At 39.8% G+C, this 16,900-nt stretch overlaps 1 protein-coding gene across 2 annotated transcripts in view; it reads left to right on the plus strand.

Moving 5' to 3' along the window:
* Positions 1-13,576, plus strand: part of SMOC1 (SPARC related modular calcium binding 1) — a 119,661-nt gene extending 106,085 nt beyond the window's left edge. For both annotated transcript variants that reach the window (XM_020788525.3, XM_020788526.3), the window contains exons 11-13: positions 5,081-5,328; positions 7,292-7,342; positions 8,769-13,576. In XM_020788525.3, the coding sequence (XP_020644184.3) occupies positions 5,081-5,328; positions 7,292-7,342; positions 8,769-8,785 (316 nt within the window). In that variant the 3' untranslated portion in view covers positions 8,786-13,576. The remainder of the gene's footprint in view (positions 1-5,080; positions 5,329-7,291; positions 7,343-8,768) is intronic.
* The last annotated feature ends 3,324 nt before the right edge of the window (positions 13,577-16,900 follow it).

Genomic DNA, 16,900 nt, shown 5'->3' on the forward strand with positions numbered 1-16,900 from the left:
TGGACCTCCCTCGGCGTTAGGCTCATCAGTTGCCCCTCCTGACTAGAACGGGTGATACGAGTAGATCTACCTCTTATTGATGTCTTCTGCTTCTGTAAGGTCCCTACAATTTTTGTCTTTTATCATGTCCATCTTTGCACAAAACATTCCTTTAATATCTCCAATTTTATTGAACAGATGTCTGGTTTTTCCCTTTCTATTCTTTTCCTCTATTTCTTTGCACTGTTCATTTAAGAAGGCCCTCTTGTTTCTCCTTGCTATTCTTTGGAAGTAAGCATTCAATTTCCTGTAACTTTCCCTATCTCCCTTGCATTTTGTTTCCCTTTTTTTTCTCTTGCTATTTGTAAGGCCTCGTTGGACAGCCACTTTGCTTTCTTGCATTTCCTTTTCTTTGGGATGGTTTTTGTTGCTGCCTCCTGTACAATGTTACGAGCCTCCATCCATAGTTCTTCAGGCACTCTGTCCACCAAATCTAGTTCCTTAAGTCTGTTCTTCACTTTCACTGTATATTCAAAAGGTATTTGGTTTAGACCACTGGTTCTTAACCTTGGGTTACTCAGGAGCTTTGGAATGCAACTCCCAGAAGCCTTCACCACCAACTGTGCTGGCTGGGGTTTCTGGGAGTTGCAGTTCAAAAACATCCGAGTAACAAAGGTTAAGAACCACTGGTTTAGACTATACCTGACTAACTCAGTGGTTTTTCCTACTTTCTTAGTTTAAGCTTGAGTTTTGCTAAAAGAAGCTGATGATCAGAGCCACAATCAGCTCCAGGTCTTGTTTTTGCTGACTGTATAGAGCTTCTCCATCTTTGGCTGCAGAGAATATAATCAATCTGATTTTGGTATTGCCCATCTGGTGATGTCCATGTGTAGAGTCGCCTCTTGTGTTGTTGGAAAAGACTGTTTGTGATGACCAGCTTGTTCTCTTGACAAAACTCTATTAGTCTTTGCCCTGCTTCGTTTTGAACTCCAAGGCCAAACGTCCCTGTTGTTCCTTTTATCTCTTGACTCCCTATTTTAGCATTCCAATCCCCTATAATGAGAAGAACATCTTTCTTTGGTGTCAGTTCTAGGTGTTGTAGGTCTTCATAGAATTGGTCAATTTCAGCCTCTTCAGCATGGGTGGTTGGTGCATAAACTTGGATTACTGTAATGTTGAAAAGTCCATTTGATTTATTCTAGCTTGAAAAAAGTCGAACTCCCCAGCAGAAGAGCAAGATGGCTAGACTGATTCATGTTGGCTTTTGTGTCATGTGATCATTTTTTTTAAAAAAAAGAGCAAATTCACGACTAATCTGTAAACATATAATACTGGGTTTTTTGGGACTTGGAGTTTGTAGCATCTTACATATGATGAAAGCCGTAAGTCATAATTGACTTGATGCCACATATCATTAGTGTGAGAAAAGGTGTCATGTAGAGAAACAGTTACCTATGTATATGTTCTCTCACCATTTTTTTTCCTGACAGATTTAGGTGGTAGTATGAAGAAATCTGGTTCAAAATGCTGATATATATTATAAATAATATAGATTTCTAAAACAAGTTGTGACGTTCACCTTTATGAAGCACCTACTTTTTGTGCCCTCATAAAGGTTGCAGTCTTTGTTTCCCTCACTGCCACCAGTGCGTTACCTCTGTCCACAATATAAAAGATGTTTGTCCAAACATTTGTTTGGTAAATGCAAACAGAACTTATTTATTGAAGTGTAGCAAAGTTAATAATAATCACAGATGTTCTTCAGATGTTCATTGTACACAAGCAAATCATTCACAGGTCTCTCTATACATACTTTCTTCTTGCCATATAATTAATTACTACCTTCTCTATCTTTTTATCTTAACCAGCTTAGCTCTATTCATATCTGTTCCTTCTCTCTGACTCTGACTGACTCTTCTGACTCTTGACTCTCAGGCTCCGCCTTTTAACCTCTCTTTCGGCTCCGCCTCTCCACCACATTTGCATAGAACATGAATAATACATGACTTATAACTAACAAAGGGTGAATGCTACACAGGTCTTTTCTGAATTAGATAAAAGTTACAGACTTGTTTCACCACTGAGAGCTGATTCATAAAAATAAATATAAATATTTACTTTCAGGTAAGTCTGTGTTCTTTTGTTATGTTAATGCTTTTGTTTCTAATGCTTTTATTTTTATTTTTTTTGTTTTGTATTATATTTGTTGTAATTATCCAGAGTAGTGCCTGGCATTAATGTGAGTGGGATATAAATTGAATGAATGCATGAATAAATAAATAAATGTTAATTCTTCAGAAGGGCCATTATCTATACATGACTTACCTGACACCTCTGTTGTTTGAAATATGTTGTTACTTTCTGGAGGGAGAAATTTTCCAGATCCCTAGCAGCTCAAAAGTTCTGGATGATTTCAAAGTATGTTTAGACTAATTTGACAGTATCAGGAATGAGTCTCATGGGTATACAGTTTTGGCAGGATTGAAACATCTGACTTTCTCTTAATATGTATCTTCACAATTTTTAAAAAAACATGTAATTTCACATTGCCTTTCTATGGTGGTTATCAAGACAGAATACAAATGGAAAAATGTCCTTGTTTTGCAGGCATGTCCTGTTTTCACATATTAAGGGCAAGAGAGAACCAGAGGTGAAACCAGGTTAATGTTGCGGAGAGGAAACTGAGATTGTGACCATACTGGCCCTTTTGGTGCAGGCTGTTGTAGTCAAATTGGGATTGCTTGGGGTTGCAGGGAACAGCAATATTCCTTTTGGTGTGATCTGTGAGTCCAACTGTCATGTTGACCTCAAGTAATCCTCCTGCTCCATCTGCTGTCAAGTGTCAATTGAACACTTTCCCTTTCATTTGGCCATTGTCAACTGAAAGGGGGAGGGGTGAGAGGGTAAGAGATGTTTAACAAAAAAAAAAAAAGGATTGACATCACAAAGCTGTGAAGGAAAGAAGATGGTGAGAGGGTGCCAGTGACCATCAGGAAAAAAAGGAAGAGAGTGAATATGAGCAGGAGTGCAGGGGGGAACCCGGGGAAAGGAGTTGGGTGGGATTCCCTGTCCTCTTGACTGCTGTGAGTGCTGTTGTGTGTGCCTGTGTATACTGTATGTGTGTGCCAGGTTAGGCAACACACAAAGTGGGAAGAGGGCAAAGAGCTCCAACAGCCATCAGAGGAAGGCACTGAAAAGAGGCATCACATTGCTTGAAACCTCATTAAATCATCCAATTGGAAATGAAATTATTATTTTTGCCTCTGCTGGACTATCTGTGCTGCACTAAATCAGTTAGATTAATCTTTAAAAACCTTTTTTTGCCTTATCTATAGTGCTAATCAAGAAACTGTCCATAGCCATAATTTTGATTGGCACTTCACACAAATGGAAAGGGAAAAAAAATAATCTAAATGATCCAGTGAAGAGAAGCAGCAGAATTGTTCAGTTTGACAATATCATGAAGTGATATCAGAAATTACCACGATACCAGAAATTGACAGCAAAAGGAGCCTTGGCAGCTTTGACAGCCGCAAGGCCCAGTTTGGTTCTATTCCCAGCAATCACATGTGGGAACTAAACTAGAGTGCACCAACACATACCAAAAAGAAAAGAAAAGAAAAGAAAAGCCTCTGATAGGGGTTCAAAAGGGTGTGGATTGGGGTGTTCTGGGGGCAAATTGGTCCACCTCAGTAATTACATCATGTGGTTGTTGGAAAAAAGAGTGAACCACCACCACTGGAATGCACAAAACAGCAAGACAAATGCTTACCTGAAGCAGTCTATGTTTGTCAAAGCAGACTTCAAAGAGACTAAGTGGCTAAATCCTGAAAGACCAAAGAAAGGAAGCTAATTTGCAAAATACTGGAGGTGAGAGAAGTTTGTGTTATGACGCTCAGATGCTCACAATAGCCAATAATTTCCATTTCCCAGCCACAAGCTATCTCTAACCTCTGTTCCTGGCCAGTTGATCACAATTTAAGAGTAGAGAATTGTATTGCTAGAGAGGAAAGAAGAGGTCAAAATCGTGGTAGCTTGGAGCCATTCAGCTATTATAACATGTCTTTCAAGTACCATTATCTGTTTCTTGGCTCTGTCATATTAATGCTGGGTTGTGTACTACAGCCAGCCAGCAAACAGAAAGAGAAGACTCTGTTCCAGTACTTCTGCCCCTTCACTCCACACCACACTCAGTCTCTCTCAATACAAATCTATTGCCTGTACTTAATTGCAGAAAGAGTCCCATATCTTTTATTTGATCAATTTCAGTTTTCAATCCCTCTGCCAGATATGGGTATGTTTTTGTAATGTTATAGTAGGTTTTTTTTAAAGCTTTTTGTTTCAAGACTCAATGTATTTCAAGGTATGGACATTCAAATGTTTCAGTACCCATAGGATTTAAACTGTATAATATATTTACATGTACAAAATAAATCCATACCATGTTATTTTTGTGAAGCTAGGTCAGCATTTACCATTTTCTATCTTGCTTTATGTATACTTAAAGTTTTACGTGTGCATTTTAATATTCCATGAAACACATGGCCATACATTAAGTTTTTAATCCTCATTAAAGAGGACCAATGGAATCAATGAGGCCTTTGTTCGTCAGTGCTCCATCTTGGCTTTTGAACTGTATTATAAATGCTTTTAAAAAAATAAAATCTAACATGTTGCATATTTCCCCTGTTTTAATCTACACATCTTTCTTCCCTATCTCTGACTTTAATGGCGTCTTGTAGTCCTTTCTTCACTCTCCTGTAACTTTTTAAATAACTCCCAAACATCCTAGTACTGTATCTATAGGTGTTTCTAACTATATGGATATACATCTAGTGGTAGTGATAAGCAGATACAGATATTGTAAAACCTCATAATCATGGAAGACATAGGCATACATTTTTGTGTGAATGAGTTAAGTACAATTTTGTCTGAACCCACGTCTGGTACTGTACGTTTTATAGAACCTTATAAAACAGCCTTTTTGTCAGAAAGGTAGGTATAAATTTAATAACAAAATAAACATTGGAATCTATCAATATCTGGCTTGTGAATGATATAGAGTTGCATTCCAATGAATCTTCCCATTCCTCTTTTCAAGGTTTTCTGAGCCAGATCCCAGCCACACACTGGAGGAGAGGGTGGTCCATTGGTACTTCAGTCAGCTGGACAACAATAACAGCAATGACATAAACAAAAGAGAGATGAAGCCCTTCAAGCGCTATGTGAAGAAGAAAGCCAAACCCAAGAAATGTACCCGGCGCTTCACTGACTACTGTGATCTCAACAAGGACAAGTCTATCTCGCTACAAGAACTGAAGGGCTGTTTGGGTGTTGGGAAGGAAGGAGGTGAGGAGCCCTTTCCTTGACTAAGCTAAAAATCGTACATACAGCAGCCAGTCCGGTTCGAATGCTATCTCTCTTTGGTTTTCTTGCTCCCTAACTACTGTAGTTAGGATTGGAGAAAAATCATTTTTATTTCCAAAACGTACAAGGCTTTTACAGCACAGGTTTGTTCCTACAAATATATTTCTTGTCTCAATTTCACCTTAAACGAAATAGAACTTGAGGTGTTTTGAAACAATATAAAAAAAAACTGTTTGCTGTCAGCAAATATGGTAGATTATGAGTAGCAGTTCTCTTTCAAACCATACTGAACTCCAGGAAAAAAAAATCTATTCTCATTCTATTTCCTTCTGCAGTTTAAAAGGCATTTCCAGTCATGGATGATGAGGACTGCACAATTTCCTCTACCTTTCCTTTTCATCAGTAGCCCACCCCACTCTATATCAAAGCTGTGTTTTCACCGTAAAGCTCCAAGTGGGAAAGTTGTTGTTGTTGTTGTTTAGTCGTTTAGTCGTGTCCGACTCTTCGTGACCCCATGGACCAGAGCACGTCAGGCCCTCCTGTCTTCCACTGCCTTCTGGAGTTGGGTCAAATTCATGTTGGTCACTTCAATGGCACTGTCCAGCCATCTCGTCCTCTGTTGTCCCCTTCTTCTCTTGCCCTCACGCTTTCCCAACATCAGGGTCTTTTCCAGGGACATCTAACAGTAGCATTGTCTAATCTGCCAGTCCCACAGATACAGGGGTCCTACTGTACACTTAATTTCTCCCTGAGGAAGAGAAGAACATAGGAAGCTGCCTTGGTCCACCTAAGCCAGTATTATCAACTCTAATTTGCATCGGCGTTCCAGGGTTTCAGGCAGCGTCTTGTTCCTACCTAGAGATCCCTGGTATTATTTCAAAGTCTCCTATCCAAATCCTGCCATGCTTAGCATTTGGAATCAGGGTGGTACAGTAGTGAAAAATGTATTTAAAATGTATTATTGCTGGGTAAGGGTAACAGAAGCTTTCTTTATGGTCCGTCTCTTGGAGGTTTTCTGAATCAACCCATTGCCTTTTCCTAACCCCTACCAATCCTGGCTGAATAAACAACACTCTTCTCTTGAGTCTGCAGACATGACAAGGGCAGAGGAAGTGTCACTGGTGGGGAGGGTTCAACAACTGCTGCTCTGAGCATCACTGCTGTGATCACATTTGGAGTCCCTGTAGTCATCCTTTTGAAAAAAAGCAGCTGGTAAGAGCTGGTCACTAGCCTCCCTGTTTACCTGTGTTGTGTACTCAGGTTTGCAGGAGGCAATAGAAGGCCTGTAATTGCAAGAAAGCAGATGGATGTTTTTGTCAGCACTGATATTTTTGAAAGCGGTGGCAACGAAGAGGAGCTGTTGTGGCCCTGTAGGGAAGAGTCAAATCCCAGGAAGAAAACGGAAGTCCCTTGTTGATAGAAAAATATGTTTTGAAATTTCAGAACTCTATCGATATGACTCATTTACATCTCCATGAACAGTTTATATTTCTGTGATTAGGAGAAAACATTTTTCAACTCTTACATTGGAATTTACTTTCCAGTTCACTCATACCTTGAGCAAATGGTTAATTTTTAATGTTGCATATGTTGTCAAGATAGATATCCTGAAAGTAGCATTCTGAAATTCTTCAAATAACTTTTTAAAAAATTATTCTGGCAATTTACGTAGAACTGTGATACTTTAAAAACATCCAAACTCAACATTGCACACAGAATATTGTTTTGGAGACCATGTTTTTCTCACATGTATGTTGTTATTGAACAAAGTATTTCTTGTATACTTGGGTTAATCTGATCCAGAGGAATGTAACTTTTTTGTTCTCTGCTATGGTTTCAGCCTGTGGGACTTAAGTTATTATAATAGGCAGATAGGTTTTGCTAGTTTCTTCAATTCATAATACTTGGAATTAAGTAGACAAATAACACTCTCTGTATTTTGCAGGCAGCAGTGGCAGTTCCCCCCATGGGAAAAGACAAGGTGCCAATCCTTTCAGTAAGTATCTTCTGTTATAACATGTCCGTTTGCTGCTCTTCAGTCCTCTTTCTCGGGGGGTCAAATTAGACAATATGCTTAATGCATATTTAGAAGAGCTGCTCCTTAAAGTAGCAAAGGACATCTATTGTCACAGCATACACTTTCCTCACCTTTATACTATGTGTTTAGTGTGTTTTGTTTCGTGATTGATCACTGGAAATTAAATAAAAGCTTAATTTGAAAGTCTAATTGCAGAGGCATATACCTCTGAGGAAGTCGTGTTGAGGTGAGATTTGCCTTTGTTTCCCACCTAATTGCAAAGCAAACCATGCCAATTGCAGATGCGCAGATCAGGAAAAAATTCTATGGCAAACCAAAGCCTTTTACTACTTGAGTGAGTACAGCTTATTCTTTTTTTAAAAGTCTAAGATATAAAATTAAATGTAATATTTAAGTATAAGCCTGAGTGGTGGCGCTGTGGGCTAAACCGCAGAAGCCTGTGCTGCAGGGTCAGAAGATCCGGCAGTCGTAAGATCGAATCCACGCAACGGAATGAGCACCCGTCGCTTGTCCCAGCTCCAGCCAACCTAGCGGTTCGAAAGTATGCAAATGCAAGTAGATAAATAGGGACCACCTCGGTGGGAAGGTAAACAGCATTCCGTGTTTAAATCACACTGGCCATGTGACCACGGAAAGATTGTCTTCGGACAAAACGCTGGCTCTATGGCTTGAAGAGCGGGATGAGCGCCGCCCCCTAGAGTCGGACACGACTGGACAAAAATTGTCAAGGGGAACCTTTACCTTTACCTGAGTAGTTGACAGTTACTTTCACAAAAAACTGAAATTACTGTTTAGAAGAGTGCAGTCTCTGTTCTGCTTTGTGATCAGTGACAAGTGCTTCCTAAGAAAAGACACAGTTCTAAACCCATATGTAAGCATCAGATGGCCCACTATATAAGAAAAGAGTCTGAGCTTTTTGATGTTACTATTGATTCACCATTGCTTGAATACAGTAAATCAAATTAGTCACTGGAGGTTGTCTCTTTTGACATTTACTCACTGAAATTAATCTCAGACATTTGTACACCGCTTCCCCCCCAGCTCACAAGGTAGGGAGGAAATTGAGGTAACAATGAAATCTAACGGATGTGCTTGCAATTCTTAACAAGGAAAAGTTCCAAAACAAGCAGAAAAAGTAACCGATCAGGCATCTCGCCAGTCGTCTAGAACAGGGGTCCAGTATGTGCTTCCAGGACTGGGAATTTAGCACATAAACTTTATTTAAAAAAGCAGCCTTATATTGTACTGTCTTCTTGGGAATCATTAGTTGCTTTAATGTGAAACTGTTCAACCTTATTAATTATTCACAAAATAATTTTATTGGCTCTTTCACTGTTTGTCCCCACCTTCAATGTTCTTTTTCTTTATCACCCTGCAATTTTAGTTGGCCGTCTTGTCTAAGAGCTGATGGGAACACTTGAGATGGATAAAAGGCAAAAAAGACAGACAGGAGACATTGCCATCTGAAAACACTTCTGTGGAACTGGGAGCATCCAACATAACAGGAGTGGCAGCCACAACACTTGCACTTTTTAATTAAAAATAATTGAAGCGGGGTGAAAATTGGCCTACTTTTAATGCCATTATCTAGTATCCTGGAAAAGTAAAAGAAGATCGTTACATCTTGGAGAAAGGAACTGAACAGCTACTGATCTTTTAAATCTGGGGGAATGCTTGGACTTGAAGAAAGATGTTTAATATACTGTATATAAATGTAAAGTGTACAGTGGTCATGTACTGGCCTTAGTGTAACTATTTTAAACCCTGTGTAGGACTTTGTCTAAGATGGTTCCCAGTGGACTCTGGAATCCAGAAATACATTGATTTCTGAAAACATTCTGTAATCTAACCTTAAAACGATTTTATTTTCTGACAGCCAGCATCATGACTCAAATTAAAGAAGCTGGTTGCACTCACATACTAGTTTGATTACACATGAACTCATGTGTTACGCATATGCAATTACAGCAACATATGTATGTATGCACAAACATAAGGACAGCAGACAAAATCTTTGCTAGACTGTCATCCAAAACACATCTGCAAGTGTGCTGGAATTAGTCCCACACTAGCACCAGTGTAGGATCAGCTGTAAGATCGAATCCACGTGACGGAGTGAGCGTCTGTCACTTGTCCCAGGTCCTGCCAACCTAGCGGTTCCAAAACATGCAAATACAAGTAGATAAATAGGGACCACCTCGGTGGGAAGGTAACAGCGTTCCATGTCTAAGTCGCACTGGCCATGTGACCACGGAAGATTGTCTTCGGACAAACGCTGGCTCTATGGCTTGGAAACGGGGATGAGCACAGCCCCCTAGAGTTGGACACGACTGGACAAAAATTGTCAAGGGGAACGTTTACCTTTACTAGCACCAGTGTAGGTAGCTATGATTTCTGCTTATTGATAGTACAGTCATTTAAAAATGAGTAAGCAAAATGTTGTATATGGTGAAATGACTGTATCACTAAGTACAGAATTTGGGCATCTTTGAGCTGCATGTAACAAGTAATCTCTCTGGACAACAGTGTGCTGACATGAGAGCTAATATGATGTAATCTAGGGGGAATGACATTGCAAATAGTTGTTGAACTCCACCTATCAGCCATAGTCAGTATGGCCAAGGATGATGGGGATTATGGCTTTAAATTTGTTGTTGGTCTACAGGTCACCATTTATAGCATAATGGATGAAGCATTAGACTTAAGCTGAGGGAGACCTGGATTCAGCTTCCTGTAAATTGTGAAGCTGATGGGGGTAGCTATGGATAGAGCTCCTGCATTCCTGTGAAGCCGTTCAGAACAGTTGATGGCATTCTGCAGTTCTCCAAGCCAAGCAGTGCTCAAAGCCATCTGCAGCAGCAGCAGTACACTATTATGTGTTCTGAATCTAAGGGTGGTTTTTTTTTTGAGCGCTGTAGTCTTGTTTGCCCCTTTCAGAGGGCTGCTGCTGTGCTTTGGATTCTTTTATCTGCAATGTGGTTTGTAAATTCATATTCATTCTCCTTGCAGTCCCCTGTTTTTATAGTGGGCTCTTGCAAGAAAAAAATGCTTTGGGGAATGGAGCAACATTGTTTATTGACTCTGAACAATGTACTGTTTCTTACAGGGGAGTCTCTATGGTGAATTTATAGAATAGTACCTACTTTCAAGTCAGTTTTCTGCTAGCTTTAGTTGACAGCAGATATAGATTGTTGAATAAACTGAAATGACTGCACTGAAGCTGTTGTACTTTAGATGTGTCATTTGAAGGCAAGATTCACTGGACAAGGCAGTATGTAATGTTAGGAAAAGTTGAAAGCAGAAAGAAGAACGGAAGATCTAACATCAGATAGATTGACTTAATGAAGCGTTATTTTAGTTTGCAAGGCCTAAGCATGATGGTTAATGGTGCAGTTGTGTATAGAATGAATTCAGTTCTTAAAAAAAAAAAAAAAAAAAAAAAAACAACCCTCTGATTTAGGAATGTGGGGTACTGTGCTTCAAAACACTGGAAAATGGTCTGATATTACAGCATAATATTATGCTTGCATTGCTAGTGAGAAAAAGGATGGCAAACTACATAACAAAAGGTAGCCCAAATGTTGATGACACTATGCAAGAGATGAATAGTGAAGAAAAACAGGGGAAAGATCAATTCATTTTAAACATGGTGTTGGAGGTGATCCTTAACAGATACTACAAAGTTAACCACCAGAAAGGCAAATAAGTGAGTGCTCAATCAAGTCAAGCCTGAACTCTCACTAGAACAGAAATGAGTAAAATGAGGTTACTCTACCTTGTAAATAATATAGAACTGACCAGACAAAACAACATTGCTGGGAAAAGGGAGGGGGAGTAGGAAAAGAGGAAGATCTTATATGAAATGGCTTGACTGAACAAAAGAATCAGCTGTTAGTTTGCAAGACCTGAGCAAAACCTATTGAGGAAGACAATACAGTGTTGTGGAGAGAAAGCAATGGGAAGAGAGAACAACCTAATGCATGTGAGGAGACTGGTCTCAGGAATCCTGAGAGAATGTTTACTGAAGATACATTGCAAAATATCCCCCTTTCTGGAGGACTGTCACTCCATTAATTTCTTTAAAGTAAAGCCGGGTTTTATTATGTATTCAACCTTCTTTTCACTCTGTTTCTGTCGCCTTTCTATAAATATCTTGATCACCACCAGCTCTACACATGTATACAATGTTTCATTTTGTGAAGCTCCTGCTAGCTAGCTTGCACCATCCATGCTCAGTCTTATGGAAAAGTAACTTTTTTGCCTTTGAAAAGCCTTTTTTGAGTATCAATAGTTCAGCTCCTGCAGTCTGGGCTTTTTCTAAATAAAAAAGGTCAGTGGGACCAAATATTCTCTTTCAAGATAAGTAAGCTTGGTCTTTTCAATTTATGTGATCTGTTTTAAATTGGGATGTTTAGAGTTGCCTATTTCTAAAAGAGGAGGAAACATTTTAATTTTAAAATTATAATTAAAAAACCCTTTGCTTAAACTTTCCCAAATCTGACACAAAACAAAAGCAGACTGTCTGATAGAAATGTTCCAAATTTGATGCTGGCCCAAAACCGAGTTTCAAAGTTATAATACTTTGTTTGGGCTGCCCCCATTTTTAAAAATTGCCATGTAGAATGTTGATTTGCTATGACAGCACAAGATCATTGCTGTACTCTTGTTCTTGCCTCCTTGTGTCTCTGTCTTGTATCAGTGGCACAAATTTCTTGCTGAATGGCATCAAGTCTATGATTGATTTCTTCTGGACTGCATTGTTCATGCACATTTTCCATGTTGCAGCTTTTTAAAGAACACTGAGCCTCACAGTGTTGTGCAGGGCCAGTCACAGTTGTCATGGTAAGGAATGCCTTCAATAGTGTCCTACCTCATCAAAGTATACCTTTATATTATTTACAGTGCTTGAAGTGTTTATGACATTTCTAGTCTTGATAATGTTACCTCAGAGTAAAGCCATGTGTTGTGGATTTTTATACAGGACAAATTATCCCACAGTGAACATAGTTTAAATCTGATTAATGGATGTTGATTTCTACAGTTGGCACCTAAACAGTCTAGAAACTTGGGAAAGGAAGGTTAAAGATCTTTATTGCTTTTTTCAGCCAATTTATGGTAGACAGTTCAGCTAATAAACACCAAGTAAAGGAATTCAAGGTTAAACTAGATTGTACACTTAGGCCATATTTATAAGCAGTAGCATTTATGTAGCATAACATGTCATACCATGTGATTTTCCTCAACTATGTATCCTGCATTTCGCATAGTTTATCTTTTAATTGGTCGTTGGAAGGCAAATGAAGTTAATTTACAAGTTTGACTGCTAGAGGACATATGTCTTAAGAAACATTTTTTAGGAGAAAAACAGGGTAACTGCCGGGTAATATGTATCTCCATTAATGTCCAGTTTGGACTTCAGTATGGTGTCCCATTCAGTTCTGTGGTTAGAACAGCTACAAAGCTTGCTCACCCCATTGTCTTCTACAGCCACTGCTAATGGGATGTAGAATAGCTATACGTATGAATCTTCAGATGGTGGAAGATGGAGAGCAAGGATTCTTGTGATTGAATTTGATGGCTGACAATTCAATAGGTCATAGTAACAGTTCTCAGTGAATGAAACAAACCCCAGGAGGCATCATGTCATGACACAGGGCAGCACAGTCTTGTAGATGCTACTCCACAATGGAAAAGCTGTGTTGTGTTTTGGAAACTCAAGGACATCAATTCAGGACATACAAAGGTGTGATTATTTGATCCTTAGCAAAGGTGTCTCAAGTTTTGTTGGTTTTGGCTTCATAAATGTTCAGAAAAAGTGAGTCTTGGTTGGGGAAAAAAAGGCTTCTTTGGATTCTGTGTCTTTTGGGAGGGGTTCTAAGTACTGACCAAAAAACAAGTTCCTCTTTTTCAAATCTGCGCCGAATTATTTCACAAGTACTGTATATTGTAAAGGGAATGTTCGTCTTATGGAACAGCAGCACCCACTGCTGGCTTCTCCAGCATACAGCATACAATGTATGTGCCTTCTCTTTAAACTCTTCTGTGCATATTCTTTCTACTTTTTATACAGAAGACCTAATGTGTATGTATTCCAATTACTTTGTTTTAATATATAGTGTAAAAAGTGTGCTTTGTCCTTTTGACCCTGCTGTAGGAATGAAGAGCAACCTATAAAGAACTTCTTAAACACTTTGTTCATTCATTCATGTGTTTTTCTTTTCGCGCATTCCCAGGATATTTTTTTTCCCTGAGAGTAGACCTTCGGTCTAGATGGGCAGGGTAGAAGTCCAATAAAATATATATAAAAAAATAAATAACAAATCTCTTGTTAGCAGTGACAGAGAGTGAGAAGCTCTTGCAAATTCTATCACTTCTCAGCTCACTTTGTTCTGTTGCCTTGACCGCTAGCTATTCACTTACAGAGCTAGACCTGCATGCAGCAATCTCACATAAAGGACATGCAGCATCTGATCAATGGTCTTTCTAGTTTACCATTTACTGTCTCTAGTGGTCATCCTCTTTCAGGAAACTGAACAGCGGTAAGGCTTAAACAAAGAATTTACTCCTGGCTGTTGTCTCTTTGTTTCCACTGATTTTAATATATTAGAAAGATGTTGTATGTTCCTAGCATAAGAACCCAAGAATGATCTTGCTGGTAATTCCTGATGAAAACTCACCAAGCCCGTAATTCTGGTTTCAGTGGTGTTCATCAAATGCTTCTGGGAGTTCTTACAAGCAGAGCATGCATCTTATCCAAAAAGATACAATTTTTCTATCTACTGAGATAGAAACATAGAAAGCTGCCTTTTATTGAGTCAGACCATTGCTCCATCTAGCTCAGGGCTGTCACCACAGATTTACTGCAAGCCCAGAAGACCTCCTGCAGGCTTGCTTCCTAGTTCTCATGGTGTAGCGGTTAAGACTGCAGTACTGAAGTCCTACAAGGTTGGCTTCAGCAGTATGTGGACCAAGAACCCCAGAAGTACAAGCTGGATTCCGAAAGGGCAGAAGAACTAGAGACCAAATTGCTAACATGTGCTGGATTATGGAGAAAGCCAGGGAATTCCAGAAAAATATCTCCTTCTGCTTCAATGACTATGCAGAAGACTTTGACTGTGTGGACCACAACAAACTATGGCAAGTTCTTAAAGAAATGGAAGTGCCTGACCACCTTATCTATCTCCTGAGAAATCTATATGTGGGACAGAAAGCAACAGTTAGAACTGGATATGGAACAACTGATTGGTTCAAAATTGAGAAAGGAGCACGACAAGGCTATATATTGTCTCCCTGCTTATTTAACTTATATGCAGACCATCTTGTCCTCTGTTGTCCACTTCTCCTCTTGCCTTCACACTTTCCCAACGTCAGGGTCTTTTCCAGGGAGCATTCTCTTCTCATGAGAATATATGCAGAATACATCATGTGAAAGGCAGGACTGGGTGAATCCCAAACAAGAATTAAGATTGCTGGAAGAAATATCAACAACCTCAGATTTGCAGATGATACCACTCTGATGGCAGAAAGTGAGGAGGAATTAAAGAACCTCTTAATGAGGGTGAGAGAGGGGAGTGCAAAAAAATGGTCTGAAGCTCAACATTAAAAAAAACCTAAGATTATGGCCAGTGGTCCCGACACCTCCTGGCAAATAGAAGGGGAGGATATGGAGGCAGTGACAAATTTTACTTTCTTGGGCTCCAGGATCACTGCAGATGGTGACAGCAGCCACAAAATTAAAAGATGCCTGCTTCTTGGGAGGAAAGCGATGACAAACCTAGACAGCATCTTAAAAAGCACCTTGCTGACAAAGGATGTATGGAAGTGAGAGCAGGACCATAAAGAAGGCTGACCGCTAAAGAATTGATGCTTTTGAATTGTGGTGCTGGAGGAGGCTCTTGAGAGTCCCCTGGACTGCAAGGAGAACAAACCTATCCATTCTGAAGGAAATCAAACCTGAGTGCTCACTGGAAGGACAGATCCTGAAGCTGAGGCTCCAATACTTTGGCCATCTCATGAAAAGAGAAGGCTCCCTGGAAAAGACCCTGATGTTGGGAAAGAGTGAAGGCAAGAGGAGAAGGGGACGATCGAGGATGAGATGGCTGGACAGTGTCATCAAAACTACGAACATGAATTTGACAAAAGTCTGGGAGGCAGTGGAAGAGAGGAGGCCCTGGCATGCTCTGGTCCATGGGGTCACGAAGTTGGACACAACTTAACGACTAAACAACAACAACAACAACAACAACTGCAGTCAAAACTCTACTTGTGACCTGAATTCAGTCCTGGGCACATGTAGCTGGCTTAAGATTGACTCAGCCTTCCATCCTTCTGAGGTCAGTAAAATAAGTACCCAGTTCACTGGGTATAGGGAATTGTGTACAGTGCATAATGAAATTGTAAACCCCCAAAGAAAAACTTAAAGCACTGTGGGGTGGTATATAAGCAGCACACTTTTCTCTCTCTAAAGAATCTGGGAATTGAACTGTAATATTTGCATTTGGAACATGATCTGTACCACTGAGCTATGACTCCTCTTCAGCATTTTTATTTCAAACTCTAATCAATTTTCTCATCTCTCTCTGTGACTTTTGTTCAACATTTGGAGGGTAGCACATCCTATAGGAGTATTGGTTTGGCATGTGGCCGATAGTTTTAGGTGGCATAAGTAATTATTGGCCTTTGTAAGTAATATCAACGTTTGCTATTTACTAGATATTTTTCTCCCTTCTGCTCCACTTTGGCCACTGGTGGTGTTTTGATCTACAGTGGTGCCCCACTTGACGACGATAATCTGTTCCAGGAAAATCGCTGCTAAGCAAAATCGTAGTCAAGCGAAAAAAACCCATTGGAATGCATTGAAAACTGGTTAATGTATTCCAATGGCGAAATACCTCATCCTCCAGCGAAGATTGCCCATAGAGAACCACAAATCAGCTGTTTAAAATCACTGTCTTCCGAAACAGGGGTCCGGAAAATAGCCATTTTGTGAAGGGAAGCCAGCCATTTTACAAAGGGAAGCCATTTTGTGGAGCCAGAAAAAACATTGTTTTGCGAACAAACGGTTCGCGAAGCAGGGACCTAATCGACGTAAAGCGGATTTCCCCCATAGGAACCATCGTTTTGTGATCGCAATAGCGATTGCAAAAAAGTCATCGTAAAGCGATTTCGACGTCATGCGGGGTAAGTGTTTAGCGGGGCACCACTGTATGTTGTGCATCTTTCTGCTTCCATTTCAATGACTATTTCACATCTCACATTTTTTTCTTACTCAGAAGGAAAATGAATATAACATCCATGGCCAGGTTTGAAAATTGTGTGAGTTAGCTGCCCTCTCTCTCTCTCTCTCTCTCTCTCTCTGTGTGCAATGTTTAATGTCTAGTGAAGGTCTGATTCAGAGAGACGGGTTGTGATGGCAATTGGTGATCAATAATTACTGCTTCACACTTCACATTGCTAATCTTTGGATAGTTGCTCACCTCTTGAATCTCATCAGTTCAGGAGGCTGGCCTTTAACTT

This window comes from Pogona vitticeps, chromosome 1 (genome assembly GCF_051106095.1).
Source record: "Pogona vitticeps strain Pit_001003342236 chromosome 1, PviZW2.1, whole genome shotgun sequence".
NCBI lineage: Eukaryota > Metazoa > Chordata > Lepidosauria > Squamata > Agamidae > Pogona > Pogona vitticeps.